Source organism: Sceloporus undulatus, chromosome 2 (assembly GCF_019175285.1).
Source record: "Sceloporus undulatus isolate JIND9_A2432 ecotype Alabama chromosome 2, SceUnd_v1.1, whole genome shotgun sequence".
Classification (NCBI taxonomy): domain Eukaryota; kingdom Metazoa; phylum Chordata; class Lepidosauria; order Squamata; family Phrynosomatidae; genus Sceloporus; species Sceloporus undulatus.
Genome location: NC_056523.1, coordinates 193,574,057 through 193,593,530, shown reverse-complemented (window position 1 = coordinate 193,593,530; position 19,474 = coordinate 193,574,057). Strand labels below are relative to the sequence as shown.

Here is a 19,474-nt window from a genome sequence, read left to right as displayed (position 1 = left end):
GACTGACGGGGGATGCAAAGGGCAGGCAGAGGGAGGGCAGAGGGGGGAATGAAGAAAGGGTGCCAAGAGTGACAGAGGAGGAGGAGGAGGAGGATGAAGGAGCCAGGGGGAAGAAGGGGGCCATGGAGGGCATTCTGTAACGGAGCAGGAGGAGGGGAAGGAAGGAACAGTACAAAGGGTCAATTCAAGGCAGGTCAGAGGGAGGGCACAGGACGGAGCTCGCACCAGGCAGCTTTCTCTCTCTTTTATTTTTTTAAAATTATTTTTGACAAACTATGTGTATATTTTTTGCAATAGGTAGATAGATATATAGATAGAATGTGTCTGGCTGCCTGTTCCCTTTCCCTTTCATTTCCTTGCTTCCAGCAAAGGAAATGCTGATTGAAGATTTAATTACATTGTTCCATGGATAAGTTGACCCAGGTTTTATGGGTCAATTTTTTAACTAAAATGTTTAGACTTGTACATGAGTATATATAGTATGTAATTCAACCTCCATTTACATATGTTGCAGTGTATCTCTGTATAACCAAGTGCTCATTCAAACAAGAAAAGAAGGTCTTTGCCTTCACATCTTACTTGTAAACTCCCAAAAGCATCTTGTTAGTGGCTGTGGGAGACAGAATGCTGGATCATAAATCTTGGTGTGAAAGAGTGAAGAACTGAGGAACCAGAAAGATGGTTCCTCAGTTTTTCACTGTTTTTGTCACCTTTCCAAAGCTGTTTCCGGTGCTGATGGTACAATTCCTCTTTATGATGGGCTCCAGTTGCAGATTGCCAACTTCCTTGTAGGTTATAAATGAAGATTAATGTTCAGTGTAAAACTACTCTTCTTTGAGAATTGCCTCCCATATCAAGGAAATTACCTTCCATGGAAGTCCAGTGTGGTCTAATCTGCACTGCAGAAATAATGCAGTTTAACATTACACTATTGCCATGTCTAAATGCTGTGGAAGTCTGGGATTTGCCATTTTGGGAGACATTTAGCTTTTTGTCAGAGAATACTGGTGCCATAACAAACTACAGATCCCAGCATTCAATAACATTGAGCCATGGAAGTTAAAATGGTGTCAACCTGCATGATTTCATCTGATATTTGAATTACAGGTGTAATACAGATTACACCAGTAACTCTCTGCTATTACTCACTGAATGTTGAAGATGTTAGCATGTTGCATTACATACTTTATTACTTTAAAAAAATACCCCAGGTCTGATCAAATAATAGCCTAAAACTTTTTTTTTTTAGTTCCAATGCTTCTAAAAGTGCCTGATAATGCTCTTTCAAGGTAATTTTTTTAGAAGCAGTTTGAAAGAATGACACATTAAAGAAGACCGGTTCTGGACAATTTGAACACTTGTGTTCTTAATTCTTAATGGCATTTTTGTTTTGGTCCCCAAATTTTGCTGTTTTGGAAGATTCTTGATAGTTTGTTTTTGAAGTATGGAAATTCAGAACTGATGGAGAGACAGCCACTTTGCAAACAGGTTAGGAGGAAATTCCAGGAGCAGGTGAAAGTCCTCCTCCTGTCCCATAGTGATGGGGTGAGTGACTACGTGTCCTGCAACTCACAGTAACAGATATTGTTGCCAGCCAGTAATTTGAGAAGGAAGAAATTCCTCAGGTCCGCCACAGATCTGACGGTAAGCCAAGGGGAATTCCCTGCTGTATACGTAGGTTCCCCCTGTTCCCCATCACCTCCATCTATTGATTAGAATTGTTTGTTTAGGTTTTTCTCTGCAAGCCTCTCCTTATTACCCCTTATTCTTCAGAGTATATGAGTCTTAACTCTACAAATAAATTCTCACAGGGATACTTGAGGAAGCTGGTATGCAAATGATCATGGAGAGCATATATGAACCTAGCTAAACATCATCGATAGGAAGAAAATATTTATGTAAATTACAAACCAGTGTGGGGCAGTAAGTCAACAAAACGATGAATGTGTAATTAATTCAAGCATATGCAAAGACCAGTATAAGTACAAAGTGCTAAACTGGAATGTCCCCTGCTCCCCATTTCTACTATGTTTCCCCTAAATTGTATCAGCTTTGCAGGGGGACAGCTTGCAAAGGCTTGATTTATCCAATGTCCAGTTTTGCACAATACTACAGATGAAGTGGGTCACTCTCCCAAGGTCTCTGTGGCTTACCAGAATGCCAGTGAGGCTGGCCATGGATATTCCGAAAAATGTCTCCTTTAGGAATATTTAGAAATATCTCAATATCAGGAAAAGGTAGAAAGAAAAGGTTAATGTACCCAGTTCATGATTCAGTTCCAGGAATGCTGGAGAAAGGCTACCTACTGTAGACTTGTGCAAGCTGCACAAACAAGGACAAAGTCGGCCAAATTCCACAAAGATTCATGTGTGTCTATGTGTGTATGTTGTTGGGTGATCATCTGGTCACTTAGGTCATCTGATCATTCCAGTCACAGAAGGGTAGCTCTTTTGTTTGTATTGGCAGAAGGAAAACATTTTGTTGCCTGTGAGGGTGAGTGGGAATTGGTGTTCGTATGCACACATTTGCAGAAAAAACATTTAACCTCTCCCTTGTCTATGGGCTTGACTTTATAGAAGTGCAGATGAGCAATCAGAACGAAAGGAAAACAAAGGCTATTTAAGTGAATACACAAATACATGCATGCGTCTCAGGAATTAAAACAACAGCAACAACCCACAGCCTATGTGGTTGTGTGACTAGATATAAACCGATACAGCAGACACATGCACACAATAGAAACATCCCCTTGCACCATTGTGGCTACATAATGTGTGGATTTCCAAACTGATTTTAGTTTGGATTAAAACAGGTGAGTGTGGTAACAAAGGGATCAAACTAGGATACTAGGCAGTGAAACTGGGATACAGCCCTTGGACTTTTATTGCACCAGGCTGTTCTCCTGCTAAAATTGTGACATTTTCTTATGCGGTTGGGACTGCTCTCTTCTTTATCACACCTTCATAATTTTTGTAATGTATCCAGCATTACAGCGTTTACTTTTACTCTCATGCAGCATTTGGCATTGCCCACCAAATACTGCCCAGTGTGTGCCTAGTTTGGACCTACCCACAGTCATTCCCCCAAAGAAATATACAAGTATTGCTTTGTTTTAAAAAAGGCCTTTTTACTGGGGAGGTTGGGTGGGAGGAGGCTTACTGATTCAGAGTAGATTAATCAATGAGAAATGAGAGAGATTAATCTACCAATGGTTAATTTCAAATGCTTAGTCAAACAAAGGGAAAGCAACACCTAAAGCCTGCCTACAGAGCACCTAACATTGGGATTAAAGCAGATTTATTGATTTATTGCATTGCAAATGCACCATGGAAGCATGGTGGATGAAAAGATCCGCCTGCCAAATGGTCTCCCACCAAGATAACAACAGAAAGGAGACAACATTGACTGATAAGTTGCAGCAACAAACACTGTTAACCAGCTGTTATTGCAGTTTATTGTCTAGTGTGATAAAGCCCCTCCTGTAGATTCAGCCAAAGTTGACTCTGAAAATGAAAGAGTCTTCAAAGCAGGAGTTCACCTTCATTAAATATGAATTTGGGGTACAACCCCAGGAGAAGGAGTTCTAACCATTAGACAGAACATTTTATTTTATAATCTTAAGAGTGAAGGGTCGGAGTTTCTCCAAATCATATTTGACCAGTGACATGTATTGAGGAAATAATTATCTGTCTAGCAATGCCATTTTGGGACGATTATCCCATAGCAACAAGCTTGTCTATAATCTTTAATTTTATTCCACTGTGTCCCAGGCAACGTAACCACGGACCCTTTGCAGGCGCACGTTCACGGAAAGTGTGTTTCCTGTTTGAAACCTAGCTGGGACAAGACACTGACTTCAGGTTCCTCTAAAGAGCAGTAAACATCTTGTCAGCAAAAGTTAGCTGCTGTGACTCTCTTACAGACTGGTCACCGTCCTTATTTCTAAGATACTGATTTCTGATCTTTGAAAATAATTTCCCTTTTTTTACTTTTTAAGGACAATTCAAACAAATAGACTGATTTCTCACCTCTCTTCAGTTCTAACACTGTAGTATGGTTTATGACAGGAGTAAGTAATTGTGGGAGGCTATGTGCCCACATTACCACTTCAGGAGACTATTAAGGGTCACATTCCCAATATTTCTTTTCAAAAATTATTTAACGTATATAAATATAAAACAAATCTCATTATGTAGATACTCCTTTGTGTCAGAATGGGAAAGACGTTTGCCATTGTCACATATATTGTTGTGAAGCCAGGTATCACCCATCCTGTATCTATGCATTTCATTTTTTCTGCCTAAGTGTAGTACCTTATATTTCTTGTTGTTGAAATTTATTTTATTAGTTCTGGCTCAGCTTGCTAGTTTGTTAAGGTCATTTTGGATTCTGATCCTGTCCTCTGGGATGTTAGCTACTCCTCCTAATTTTGTGTCATCTGCAAATTTGATAAGCATGCCCTCTATTCCCTCATCCAAGTCATTGATAAAAATGTTGAATAGCCCTGGGCCCAGGACAGAGCCCTGTGGGACCCCACTGGTCACTTCTCTCCAGGATGAAAAGGAGCCATTGGTGAATACCCTTTGGATTCAGTCAGTCAACCAATTACAAATAAATCTGACAATTGTATTGTTTATGGCACATTATACTAGCTTTTTTGCAAGGATATCATGGAGGACCTTGTCAAAGATCTTACTGAAATCAAGATACACCATATCCACAGCATTCCTCTCATCTACCAAGCTTGTAACTCTTATTAAAAAACAAACAAACAAACAAACAAACAAAATGAAAAAGAAAGAAAGAAAGAAAGAAAGAAAGAAATTAGACTAGCATGATTCAAATCGTTTCTGGCTTATGGTGACCCTAAGGTCACAGGGTTTCCTTGGCAAGATTTCTTCAGAGGAAGTTTGCCATTGCCTTCTCAGTACCTCGCTCAAAAATGGAATGTTAAAGACTGGCATATAGTACAGTAGGATCCAGGGAAGGTTTTTTTTCCTTCCAGAAGAGGTCTCACCAAAGCATCCTTCAGGCATTTTGGAACCCTTTCTTGTTGTAAAGAGGCATTAATCACTTCTCTTATTCACTCAGCCAGTCCTCCTCTTGCCTGTTTAATACACCAGAAAGACCAAGAGTCTAGTACAGATGTGGTGGCTCTCATCTCTCCAAGGATCCTTTTCACATCCTCATACGGCACAAATGGAACAGTCTTCTGGCATACCATGACATAATTGCTGTGAGGCACAGAAGAACTTTTGCAACAGTCATCCATGTTGCAACAGAACCAAGGAATGCCCAATTCCCCTCTCCAGACAATTGTTCCAGGAGGATACTAGAGCTGATGACATCAGAAGCTGTGGAAAGGTCCAGGAGAATAAGCAGACTGGCTCCATGGTTGCCATGGATTTTGAGGCCATCTCTATCATCTTAGACAGAAAGATTGTTAGACTACAGCAGGGGTGGGAATTGTGTGACCCTACAGATATTGTTGAACCATAACACCCATTATCCCTAGACCACATAAGCTAGGGGGAGACCTGTTGGAAACTGCAGTTCAACAACATGCGTATGGCCACACAATTTCCACCTCTGCGCTGCAGGATAAGAAGCCCTGCTCTGTTCTTAGCTCTACAACTTCATGTATTCAATGCTGGCATCATCCCTGGACAGATTTCAATGCTTGTGATAACCAAAACATTTATGAATCAAAGCCAGGTGCAAAATGACGGTTTAGGCAGGGACACATATGTCAAGCATCAGTAACAGAGTGCTTCTGAGTACCTGCTCACTCTAGGAATTTGTGAACCAGTTTGACAAGTCCTTTCACACAAAATGCCACCAGTTTCCCTTCCACTGCATTTTTTGACATCTCCATAGAGGCATTCTAGTTTCTTTGTAATACCCCCAGGGCCTCCTACACCTCACTCCTTGCTCTCCCTCCACCTTGGTAGGAATAGATCACTTCTCCCCCCCAGAGTTATGACCCTGGATTGTTGAATGTTCTCCCAAGTAAATATGTTGACATGTTGCAATTGATTGTCTTTGGATATTGTCCAGGGTTCCTTTCTATCCAGCTAGTTGCCAGGAAGATACACCGGTTACTGGAAAACAGCTGATAACCAGCATTTCCTGATTAACTCTTGATTTCCTGATGTTCAACAGTAGATGTAATTTGTAAACTACTTTGCAAATCTCTGTGCATTTTATTGGATAAAATCACTGTAATACATAATATTTATTACTTTTACCAATATGTGTTCTGAACACACAACATAAAAAAGTGTCTAGAACATGCCAGAACATTGGGTTTTGTGAGTGTATGTGTGTGTGTGTGGGGGGGGGGGGTTGTGACTCATGAAGTGATATGTCACTTTTCTATTTTATACCTCTTACCACCTTATCTGCCTATTCCCAAGTTGTGATTATACACATAGGAGGTCTAACATTTGAACTTGTACAGATAGATACATCCTTTGCCACTCTCCACACATTTAAATGTTGTGGATTAACCTTATACCTTTTTGAGCATTATCTTCCATATTGGAATGTCTCTGAATAAAATTTGGGAACACAACTTGGACTTGTGGGGGGATTGTGCACCACCATCTCAACTTGTTTTCTTCTATTTGATATATTTATGTGCCACATTTTCAATTCCTAAGAGTTTTAATTTCATCAAATAACAAATGATCAAACAACTCACAAACTCACATTTTTATTTAAATTCAGAATACTCCCTTACTTGCTGTATCATTTAACTATCCTTAAAAACCATATGTTCACATGTCTAAGGAGATAGTGTATACAAATAAATGTAGATTTTCCTATGTTTGTCAGGACAGAACTACAACTTAAATATGATGTGTATGTGTGTACTCAAACCCTGATGGCTCTTTCTATTAGGATAAAGAGATTTCAGGATAGTCTGTTAGTTCAGAACGACAACTTAAATATGATGTACATGAATATACTTGAACCCTGGTGAGTCTTTCTATTAGGATAAAGTCATTTCAGGAGGGTGCAGTTTGGATGAGAAGAATATTAAGGCATGTGATAAACCTTCTAAGGGACATCATGTTTGTCATAAAAAAACTATAAAATCCAAAATCTGTCTTCTGGTGTTAACTTTATTGGGCCAACCAAAAGGTGCAAAATATCATGCTAGCTTTCAAAGCTGCATAGGTTCTTCAAAAAGCAAAAATGGTAAAATAATATGTGGAGCAGTGGAAAATGCAGCCATGTTGTGATCATAACCTCTATATTTTGCTGTGAGCGGAGTCTAGTCTAGGAAATATGTGTATGTAAAACATGAACTCCCCATCCAGTGGTGGTTAGCCAAGTGGAAACAAAGGCCTGGTACAGACTGGGGGAAAGGGGCGGACAGAGGCCGTCCTTTTCTCTCCTGGATCGTGGCCGTGCCAACCAAACAGCACAGCAAAAATGCACCTGGAAAAAGGAGCCACAAAACATGCTCTTTTCTCTACCGTTGCTGAGGTGCCATTAGTGCCCTAGAATGGCACGGTGATGTCCCTTGTGCACCGCACCATTTAGACATTGTGCACAAGACACGTCATTATCACGCGTGCTGTCTGAACAGGCGTGCACCAAGATGATGCCTGGACAGTGTGGTAGAGCTTGGGAGTGTGCAGATGCTCTGCTCTCCTGAGCCCTAAAATAGGCTCCAGGCCAGTGCAAACTGCCAGTTTGTACCGGGCCAAAGTAATAAAATAGAAGAAATAAAATTTGAATTTGCCTTTTGAATCTACAAAAAACTGTGCTTGCTTGTATGTAGTCTAGGCCTCTGACTGTTTTAACTTTATGAGTGGAGTTATTGATCTTTCCTTCATCCATTGCTTAGGAGTAGAGATGGTTATTCCCCCTCACTCACCCTGCAGGAATCTTTGTGCTTTTATTCACCATATTTGAAATCCTACACTTTGCAGGGGGCCACTCATGGTGGATCTGGAGCACTTTCACACCATGTTATTATAGCGCTATGATTCCACTTTAGCTGCCCTGGCTCCATCCTATTTAATCCTGGGGTTTGTAATTTGGTCAGGGGCACCAGAGGAGTTCCCAGGCTGAGGAGTCTAAAATCCTTTCCCTAAAGTGTTTCTTCTAGGATTCCATACGACAGTGAATATCACACTTTTTAACCTTGTGACCCATTGTGCCATTGAATGTTACTATGACAAAGCGGAATTACAGAGCTTAAAGTATGTAATGTGAAAGGGCTCCAGGCTGTAATGGGAAACATTTAAACATCCCCTCCATCTATGTATCCATCTGGTTATCTTTCTCTTTTAATAATAATAATAATAATAATAATAATAATAATAATAATAATAATAACAATAATAATAATTTGTTTTATTTATATAACGCTATTCCAAAGATCATAGCGGTGAACAGGAAGTACCGTAAGCTAATTAGCAAGTAAGCTAATTTGCCCCCAACAGTCTGGGTACTCATTTTAGCGACCTTGGAAGGATGCAAGCCTGAACTGCTCACAGATCCCCATATGGCTAACTTTAATTTTTGAAAGGTTAAAGATAAGGTGAGGGAAGGGGATTGAAACAGAAGATGGACTTCTGGCTACTTCTAGTTTCAGTGGGAAAATATGGTACAGTCCATGATAGGTCCAAGTGTGGTGGAAAATTACCTCCTGGGCATGCCGAAGTTGTCCAGCCCTGCTTTAATCAATGGGTATATACATCAAAGATCCAGAGCAGATAGAAGTTTAACTATTGGACTATGACTCTGAGAGATCAGCCTTCAGGTCTGTGCTTAGTCATGAAAACCCACCGAGTGACCTCTCTCAGCCTAGAGGAAGGCAATAGCAAAGCTCTTCTAAAAAAAATGTGATCAATTTGCTTAATGTTCATCATAAATGGGAAATTTCTTGAAAGTGCAGAACAACAAAAAGCTGTTGCTTTCTAACCCTGACACCTCTGGCTGGTCACAGTTGAAAACAAAATACAGGAAATACAGACACATTCGTTGCATTTCATTCATTCACTATGGGTTCTACTTTTAAGGTGTAGTGGTTTGTGTGTTGGGCTAGGATTCAGGGCACCAGGCTTGACTTCTGGTACAGCCATGGAAACCCACTGGGTGATCTTGTTCTAGTTATACTCTCTCAGCCTGAGAAGAAGGCAATGGCAAATCTCTTCTGAATAATCCTTGCCAGGAAAACCCTGTGATAGGTTCACCACCTTGTTATAGAACTGTAGTTTTCTACACCAAAATATGCAATGTGCATTGCCATGAACAACCATGCAATCAAAGCACAATGTACAATGATGCACAATGATGTGCAGTGACACCACATGCATAACTCCGCATTTATAACCTTAAACTGAATACAGTTGGCTTTCCATATTCATGGATATTTTCTTGGATTGTTATTGGAAACTGGTTATTTTTCCTATGAAACAAATGGATCATTTCAGTTGACATTCCAATTATGCCTTCATTATAATAAACCAAAAGCCATCTTTTATTGTTGTTGTTATGTGAAGCTATCAAGAGGTTTTCTTGGCAAATTTCTGCAGAGGGAGATTGCCATGGCCATCCTTTGAGGCTGAGAGAGTGTGACTTGCCCAAGGCCACCCAGTGGGCTTCCATGGCTGAGCTGGGATTTGAACCCTGGTCTTAGGAATCATAGGAAATTATCACACCTGCAAAACCCACCAGGATAGATGCAGGATAGAAAAGACAAAAACGGGTGTTAACACATGCAGCCAAGGTTGGGCGAGTGCAACCTGTCTGCAGCCTGAACCCCAGCCACTTTTGTTCAGCAGCTTTTCAAAACTGGCAAGCTCTAGTTTTTGAAAAGCAGCTGAATAAGCATGGCTGGGATTTGGGCTGCAGACGGGTTGCACTAGTCCAGCCTCTGCTGCATGTGATAACACTTGTTTTTGATTTTTCAATCCCGTATCTATCCCAGCGGCATTTGAAGGTGCAATCATCTCCATAGTCCAATGCTCAAACCACTACACCACACTGGCTCTTTGTTCATATTTTAGCATTAAAATATTTTTCTACAAATAGAGTAGAACTACAATGTTAAAATTTTATTTTATACTGTTCTCTTTATTGAAAAGACTGAAGTGATGGCCCATGAGCAGTCTTGTTCTGCGTTGCAAAATTTCTCTCTGAGGCTCCGATTCCAAGTTAACCATACTCAGGAGCTTATCGCATGGATATTAATTCTTTTTACCTCAGTTCGGTTTAACCCTTAATTTGAGTGGCATCCTGACATTATCACAAGGTTTTTGGCTCCAATTTCCCCACCCGAATACATGCTGGGCTCATCCTCACTTCCAGGAGGGTTCCAGCAGCTGGAAAACTCTCGGATCCAAAAAGAGCCATGAGGAACAGCTCTGGAAGTGTGGATGGACACAGGATGTATTCAGGCAGCAAAATTGGAGCCAAAAACCTCGCGATGATATCAGGATGTCACCCAAATTAAGGGTTAAACCAGAATGAGGTAAACTGAATTAAATATCCATGCAATATGCTCCTCAGTAAGAGAGAGAATGAGAGAGAAGCTTCAGTTTTCATTTTGCACTTTTCTAGATGTGGTCAAGCTAAAACCACCCAGTTCATGGGATGTTTGCTGATTGCACCATCTCTTAGTACACTTTTGCAGAGAAGATTGCACATAATACTGATTAGCCGAGGCTTTAAAAAGTAAAAGACAAAGCGTTCTTTCTATGTTTTGACAGACTTTTTAGTTCCTTCTGAAATTCCCAGGTTGCTCAAACTCCTCCCTATCTGCTGATTAAACATTAAGCTATTGCAAAAGGGTTTGGCTTGGTAACGGGCTCTCATAATAAAGGCTGGGTTGGAGCTTTCCCTGCTGCCTGACCCTCCAGTTCATGATGGAGGGCTCCCTTCTCTATCTGGTGGCTGCCCTCCTGGTCTGTTTCCCGACTTCGTCCCACAGCCAACTGTAAGTACATGATCAAATTCAGCAGCCCATCCTCAACATTTCCAGGTCATGTGCTAAATAAGAGGGAGCATTCTCCTGTCTTGCTTCTTTTCTATAGCTGTACATTGTGAAGATCCACCAAGTTTAGGATTCTTGTTCTTCTAGAGGTGGTTTGGGGCTGCTTCAAACATTATGACTTTCCCCAGATAAGGTATCTGAGGCAGAAACTCCAAATCAGATCTTTTCCTCACTAACTAACTACACCATGGTGGTGATTAAAATGTAACCAAAAAGTGATTTGTAAACTGCTTAAAGAGTGCCAGGTCCACTACTAAGCGGTATAGAAATGTAAATGTCATTGCAATATGAACTCCACTGTACTTGAATACAGTCCTAGTCCATCTACCCTTTCATCATATCTTCTGAGACTCAGAAAGTTCTGAGTCATAATCAAACCATTACACCACATTGGTTCTCATGGAATAAGTGAAATGTCAGGGTACCATTCTAACTACCCCTACATGCAATTTAGGAGTAACTAGGATGCCTTGGATCCTATTTGCACACTGTGCACAGTGGTAACATGGCTTCAGGGTCTTTCTATAAGTAGAACAAGTCATTTACAAGGTAAACCATGGATAGCCCCTCTAAAACCTGTGATTAGAGAGTGGAAGTAAAACTGGGCTGGAATGTAAATGCTGCTTTAGAAGAAGTTTTAGAGGGAACTAAAACTGAATCCAGACCTAAAATCTTTTATGTTGCCTGCAACCAGAATACCACCGGCTGGTGCAAAGGACAAAAAGTGGAACAGAGTCATCTATTCATCCATGGAAATTATTGCCTACATCTGCACTGCAGAAATAAAGTAGTTTGACACCACTTTAACTGTCATGGCTCAGTGCAATGGAATCCTAGGATTTGTAGTTTCATATGGCACCAGGGCTCTCTGACAGTGAAAGCTAAATGGCTCACAAAACTATAAATCCCCAAATCCCATAGCACTGAGTCATGGCAGTTAGTGGTGTCAAACTGCTTTATTTTTCCAGTGCAGAAAACATTACAGTATTTTTAATTATATGGCACAAAGTAGGCCTATGTTAAGGCTCAGTCAGTTGAATTTCATCCCGCCATTATAGGTACAGGGATTGTGTGGATGGGTTCTTCAGCATTTTCTCAGAAATGGTTCAGGTGGGTGATCTGAAACTTGGCAGCATAGAAGAGGTAGATTTGAGGATGACCTGTGCTAATTGCCAGGTATAGATAGGCTTGCCAGAATCAAAATTGGCAGGAAAACTGATAGAAGAGAGAATTTGGGCAGTTGTTACTTGTAATGTAACCAAGTAACAAGCAATATTTGCTGAAATTCCTTTTCTATTCAACTATTTAAAGCAATAGGCACTGTCTCCATTTTTCACTCTTGCAACCCTAGGTAGAAAGGGTGCAAATTCATTTAAAAGTTAGAACACCACTTTCTCATTGGCATCTCTTTGGTTAGGTGTTATTGGACAATTTTTTTCCATTTCAACAGTATGCCATTGGAAACAATATGTTGCATCTTAGTAGCTTTTATTTAAAGTGTTGTCACCCCCTTCCAAGCCAGTTTTAGATTTTGAAGTTTCTAAGGTGGTTTCCATGCACAGTCATTAGGAAGCCGCACTGCTTTTGCAATTAACATTATGTGGGAGTGATGAGGAGTTATCTAGGAAGTGGGAGAGAACGCAGGGAAAGAAGAAATTATGTCAGGAAAAATATGGCTAGGAGAAAGTGTGGTTTCTGACAGGTTTAAAACAATAAATCAAAAGCTCTTATTTTGCCAGTTGACACGGCATTCAAGTACAAAGTTCAACAGAGGAGTTAGAAGGACAGTGGGCTGGCTATATAGGTATGTGAGACAAAGAGATGAAAAGCTGTGGCAGAAGTATGCAATATGACAAAGGGGCTATACAGACTGGCACTTTGTGCCAGCCTGTGCACGGGGTGAGCTCCAAGTCCTACCACTGTGGGCAGGATGCCATTTTGGCGTGAACCTGTTTACATGGCACATGCCAAGATGACGCACCTCCGGTGCAGCGCCCAAACAGCGCAGCACGGAAGAAGCATCATCATGGTATGCTGCTACGCCTATGATGCCCCTTCCAGGGAGCAAGAAGAAGTTGCTTTTTGTGGCTTCTTCTTTGTTCCCTGAGGAGACTGTGGCAGGTGGTTGCCGTGGCCTGAATGCCCATCTGTACAGCCCCAAAGATAATTTACAGATAGTTGTGCCTGTCAGTTTTAATATGGATCCAGCAAATTTAGTGCATTTGGCAGGATTAAAAATCCTTGCGAAGCTCATGAAAACAACAGTTCCTCTCTTCAGTGTTGTCCCCACACCTGGTGTCACCTGGTGTGAGGGACAGGGTTCTGGGCAGGGGGCAGGACTTCTAATCTGTGACCAAAAGGTGATGTTCGCCTCTTGCCTGCTGTTCCTACCAGGGCATCTTCACCCTCCGGAGTAGAGCGACATTGCAGCGGGGGATCAGGTAGACTGTGCTCAGCCCTATTCTTCACTGCTGGTGTGTCCTTCTCTTCAGGAGTAGAGCAAAGCTATGGTGGAGGGGTCAGGAGGGGTGCAGAGGAGTCTGTCACTACTGTGGCAAAAGTGTGAGGGGTGTACTTGCCCCTTCTCACCCCATAGGTGTCATCCCTTTTCTAGGGTGTGACCCAATGAGGGCCACACACCCAACACACTCCTAATGATACCACTGCCTCTCTAGAAACTCTCACTAAAATATTACTGGAAAAACAAAACAAATTAACTAATGATGTTCCCTTTTGCAAAATAATATCCCCGCAATAAATCCATGTAATTAATGCCATCAGATGTCTCAGTTGATTGTGTTCAGTCTCATGTCTCTCTCTCAGTGTAAAATTGCCTTCAAGTTGCCTGCTGACTTATGGCAACTCCTTAAATTTTGTAGCAAGGAATGCTCAGAATTTTGCCAGTTTATTCCTCTGAAATATACCCCACAGCATCTGGGTTTCATTAGCAGTTCCCCATCCAGGGGTAACTCTGCTTAGCTTTCAAGATCAGATTGGATCTCGTATCTTTAGGGTATTTAGGCAATTTCATGCCTACACCTAGAGTATTAGCCTACCACCAAGCGTTAAGGAATCAAGGTATGTTGAACCCAGAGGATTCATTGAAAGGCTGCAAGACAGATATCATATCACTTTCCCCTATAAATGTCTTTAATTATCCAAAGAACCATGTTCCCTTTTTCCTTCTTCTCTCAGAGTCGACTTTTAGCATGCAGATAATGTCAAAATCAGCACTGTCCTTTGACTTGGGTACATTTCTCACAATTAGTTAATAAAATATTTTGTTTTTCTACAATATCTTAGTTATTCATTCAAAATGTTTATAAGTCTCTTGTAGATGGAAATGCCCTTCCAAAGAGGCGTCTATTCCATAAAGAAGTTAAAATATAAGCACACCTCAAAATAAATAAAACATCACACCAGCAATAAAATGATCACAAAATTTTGTGCAATAATCAAAATGAATCAAATTCATACAAATATGAATATCAGCTACCAGTGTTCAGAGCCCTTCATATATATTATCACAGTATGTAAGGCCAAATAGCACCTTCCATTAACTTAAGGTTTGCAGTATCCAAAGCCATCATACTCTCTAGTTGTCTCGACACATGCACCTGACACATGGTTCTGCTTCTTAGAACAATGAACTTGGCAGAAATTTAGAAAAACAGAATTTCCTTGTGGGCTTGAATTTCACTTTGTGATTACACCACTGTATTCTTCTATGGCCAAAGCTCCCCAGTTGTTTTGCAAAGAATATGTGTGGTCATCAAAAGCACTCAAAGCTTCTCTTAACAAGTCGAGGATAAACAAGAATGCAATCTAACTAGTTCTGATGTATGTGTGCTTCTGAGGTCATGTTAGGATCACCAGAATGTAGCACTGTGTTGTGAGGAACCAGATGTTTAACCTAGCTGTCTTAGGGGCTCAGCAGACAGCCCCTAAAAGGCAGCTTCACACTGCCCTTAGAAGCACTGGATTAGGGACAAGGCAAAGGCACACCACTCCCCCAGCCCTGCGTAAAAAGAAGCCATAAAAAGAAGCTGTGGAAACGGTGCCTGCTGCAGCTCTTCCACACCTCTTTGGTGCAACGCATTTACACGCTGCACCAAAGACACAGTGTGATGCCACCTGCCATGTGGTGGGGTACGTTGTGTGATGCTGGCATGGGGGGGGTGTCAAGGCGGCTAGTGTGTGGTCACCATGTCACCACTGTGCCCCTATGCCAGCATTTATCGCCAGTCTGTTCAGGGCCTTAGTTAGGGCCCTTGACATATTGAAATATACTTAGCCAGTTGGTGATACCTTCGAACATTTCACATAGGAAAATTGGGATAGGAGTGGTGAAGCACCACCAGAGTATAGACAAGATAGCAAAAGTTATTAATGTGGAGGAACACACACACTTAGGAAAGGCTGCAGAAATTTGTTTTTGCCTGAGTCTACTGGGAAGAGCAAGATTCTGCTTCTTCCTTTCCTTCCTTTTTAGGCTTAACTGCATGCAAATGTCTCTTGCTCTTTAAATTCAGTTTGCAGCAACTAAAGTAAACTGAGGGCTCAGAGGGAAAGTGGGAGAAAGAGAGAGAAACTGGGTCATTTTAAAAGCTGCTGAAAAAGTAGTGTGACAAAGAATTATTTGGGACTGTCTTTGCCAAACTGAGACAGCTGGAGGGTATGATTGATTCATATCATGGGAAGACATAGCCTGCTTCTCTGTGTAGCAAACTGTCCTATAACATTCACTGTCATTCTTAATAGTTCAAAATAAATGTCACCGACTGCCACACAAGAAATGGCTGAGTGCATACACACACATAGTTGAGAATATCATCAGTGGCATCAGTAAGGTTGGTGTCACTCAGTGTGGTCAGCAGCACTGAACAGCCCTGTGTCCCTTCCCTCCCTCTGCCCCACCCACCCATCTGTCATGAAGAACCAAGAGGCTGGATGGGTGAGCTGCTGAGATAGTGGACAGCCCTGCCCTTTTCTTTCCCTCTGTCTTGTCCATCAGCTTGGCCAGATCTGGAAGGATCCAGGGAGCTCGACAAGCAGGCAAGGAATGGATAGCCCCACAGTGTTTCTTCCTCCTGCCTCAGTTGCCCACTGGTATGGCCAGACCTGGAAAGACCTGGATAGCTGGACCAACATTCTAGGTGTTCTGAGACTTTAGCTCACAGCATTGGTATACCATCTCGGGCTCCTGGGAGTTGCAGTTCAACATTAGAGAAGCTGTGTGATTCTCACATACGCCCTAGAAGACAGTGAGATCAGTGTTTCTGTGACAGAAGGAAAGTAGCAGAATACACATGCACTTAGGGAAGGGTAGGTGGAAGTAGTAGGCAGTTGAGTGTGAATTTCTTTATGTGCCTTTAATGTTGCATTGAAACCATTTGTTCCTTGACTGTTCCAAAGCAAGAGTCTTCAGAGGTACAACATGGAGATATACTCTCTCATTTAACTTCTGCAAACCAACTCAGTGTATGAACCTTTCCTCTTTTGTAGCTACTCCATGGTTGTGCCTAGTGTCCTATGGATTGAGAGTGAAGAGCAGATTGTGGTGGAGGCTCATGGACTCACCGTTGCCACAGAGGTGACCGTCTCTGTCCATGATTTCCCACAGAAGAAGAACACTTTGTACCAGATCAAAGCTACCTTGAACCGAGAGAATGGCTTGATGGCAACTCCTTCCATAAAGGTGGGTATGGGGTGGTGGCTATCGAGGGTGCCACCCTCTGCAAGCAAAGAAATCCACTTATCTGGGAGGTCATTCCTTCATTGAACAATACAGTAGACATGTATAGCACCATTTTTAAAGTCTCCTGAGATATATCTGAGTAGGGAAAGAAAAGTGAATCGCCCATGTAGTTAATTTCAGTTATGGGAAAGGAAAATAAAATTAGCAGAATTATGCATAGGAAGCAGACCATACAGACCAAATTACTAGAGATTTCAGAAGAGACTATTTTAATGTACAATACATTTCTTGAGGATATGTGCAGGCAAGCTTGGTGGAAGGAGATGTTGGGCTGGTGATGGTCAGAACAGCACAATTCATTGTAGCAGTTTAGGCACTTCAGTGGCTGTACTGAATGATTCTGGAGATCGTTCCTGATCCCTTGAAGAGTTATAGGGATGGCAGTAGAAACAACACTCTATCTGCAATGCCCTTTCCTCCTCTCCCTCTGAAGCTGAGTAGCTTGCTTTAGGTTCAGGGTTGGGCAAGCAGGATTGAGCAAGCAATAAACAGTATATGGGAAACAGAAGTAACTGTCTGATAAGGTCTAGTAAGTTTTCTGTTATTCCATTCATATGTGTGGGGGGTAGTTTCACAGTGAAAAACTGCACTGCCAGAGTCATGGGGGGGGGGCAGAAAAAATGGATCTTTCACCCAAAAAAGGTGGGAGAAGGATTTGGAAGCCCCGAATTCTGGATTTGTAGTTTTGTGAGATATTTTGCATTCTCTGTTAGAGAGCTCTGGTTCCACAGCAGATTACAAATTACAAACCCCAGGATTCCTTAGGATGGAGCCATGACAGTTAAAGTGGTGCCAAAATGACATTAATTCTGCATTGTGGCAGTAGTCTAAGTCATTGAGAGTACACATTATACTTTATTGGTAACAAATAGATGTTCAGCTTTATTATGGTCATAGACCAGCACAGGTAAAAAGGTAACGGTAAAAACAGGTTAAAAACAGGTTAAAAGCATTCTTTTAAAATCCAGTGCGGCAGGGTAAGATTAGTTCTAGCCTCCTGCCATGCCTGATGGATTTTAACATTAGCTGCACAGGGACGCACAGAATCTGACATCATTATATGTTATATCCAGAGTGTCGTCGGAAAATAGCAAAGAAGTGCATAATTGACTAGTGTGCCCTTGATGTTTTATACATTAGAGGTGAGATAAGGCTGAGGTGGATGTCCTGTAGTTATGAGCACTAGAGTATAGTGCTCTGTTGTCTCTATTTGGCCAGAATCAAACGGACATAGGTTGTCTGAGAAGGGGATCTTCTTATATAGGCCTTCAAGAATAGCTGAGGGGAGGGCATGGCATTGTGCCAAATAAAAGCTCTCCAGTGTTTAGGTATTTCAAGTTTTGCTACATATGCCGGAGGTGATGCCAAGTATCTGTTGGAGTCACTAACAATAAAAGTTGGGGCACCAGCTAGGGCTAGCTGTCGCTCTATACGTATCACCCGTTGTTTGATGGTTGCTTCAGCCTTTTCATATCCCATGCTGAGCAAAAGATCTGGACAGAGACCAAGTGGAGAAATTTTAGTTATCGCCATCTGTTTCCATGTAGACTGGAATTAATCAGTCAGGGTAAGTGGAGTAAGGCCTTATTTGTCACCAATAAGAATAATAGTTTGAGCCAGTAGCTGAGTCTAGTCACCCACTCTTTGGCTTCCATTTTCATAAAGCCTGACTCCAGTCTCAGAATTGCATTGGAGACACACTTTGGAGCTTGGAATGCTGATCTTATAAATTAGGATTGCACCAGTTCTAATGGGGCAGAGTTGGGAAGGGGGCATGTCCGTGCTGGGATCCATAAAGCAGTTGTGCAACTGATTTGGCTTTCAAGAGTTTGAGTGCTGACAAATAGATAGAAAAGGATGAAGTAACAGAGAATACAAACAAAGACAATGTTCTCATGTTCCTTTGGCTGAATCCTTACAGTCTGAAGTGCACATGGTCTCTGGATCTGTACTGCTGGTTGTTACAGTGCTCTTTTAGCTGCATATGGGCCTTAAAATTCTTTGGCAAAGTGCTGGCATTTCTTCTTACCAATAAAGGATGAAGGTCCAGGAAATGCCTCCTGGAAGAGGAGGAAGATTCCTGCTCTCAGAAAGAGAACTCCTTAGGACCACTAGTACAATCACCCTGGCTGCTTCTCTGTTTTAGGCTTCAGGCCTCCTTACTGAATGGAATGAAGCTATGCGCCAGAGCATATGGACAGAAAAAGTGGCTCAATTCTGGGTTTTCTGAATGGGGGTTGAAACTCTGCTGTCAGCTCAGGCCATTCCCAAGGCTGCTCAAACACCCATGGACAGTCCGTACCATGAGGTGTCATGCTGCACTATTAATTTATTATCCTGCACTACAATCCCACACTGGCACATGCATGTGAGATTATGTGCATTTTGCACCCTAAGTTGGAGTATCGGAGCTTCTTTTTGCACCAGTTTTTAGTACCGGAATGCAGCTTCATTTCATTTTCTGCCCAGTTTTGCCTCGTGCATTGTCTAAACAGCTAGGCTTCAAGTTGGTTTGAAGCCACCTAATTTGGTCATTGTGGACAACCCCTATGAAACAGTTAAATGTGGACTTAAGAGGAAGTTAGTCGATGTACATAGCTGTTTTATAATAAACTTATATAGGAGATTAAAAACCCAGTTACTACACAAATGCAGCCTATGACAGATGGACTGGGCTGGTTTGAGATTGTTACAGAAAGATT

The 19,474-nt window shown here is 41.7% G+C and overlaps 2 protein-coding genes across 2 annotated transcripts in view; one reads left to right on the top strand and one right to left on the bottom strand.

Moving 5' to 3' along the window:
- The window catches only part of LOC121921768 (A.superbus venom factor 1-like), a 47,589-nt gene extending 42,440 nt beyond the window's left edge, over positions 1–5,149 (bottom strand). The window contains exon 1 of the mRNA XM_042450303.1: positions 5,018–5,149. Within this exon, the coding sequence (XP_042306237.1) occupies positions 5,018–5,036 (19 nt within the window). The 5' untranslated portion in view covers positions 5,037–5,149. The remainder of the gene's footprint in view (positions 1–5,017) is intronic.
- Positions 5,150–10,802: 5,653 nt separating this feature from the next.
- On the top strand, positions 10,803–16,811 carry LOC121921769 (A.superbus venom factor 1-like). Its single transcript, XM_042450306.1, has 2 exons — positions 10,803–10,957; positions 16,520–16,811. Exons 1-2 carry the CDS (start codon positions 10,884–10,886, stop codon positions 16,794–16,796), a joined length of 351 nt encoding a protein of 116 aa, XP_042306240.1. The 5' UTR covers positions 10,803–10,883; the 3' UTR covers positions 16,797–16,811.
- Positions 16,812–19,474: the final 2,663 nt, after the last annotated feature.

What these genes read in the sequence shown, in the direction of transcription:
- LOC121921769 (XM_042450306.1), top strand. Translation starts at nt 10,884, where the DNA reads ATGATGGAGGGCTCCCTTCTCTATCTGGTGGCTGCCCTCCTGGTCTGT. An exon ending in ACTTCGTCCCACAGCCAACT is followed by an intron (nt 10,958 to 16,519) that starts GTAAGTACATGA and finishes CCTCTTTTGTAG; the next exon opens with CTACTCCATGGTTGTGCCTA.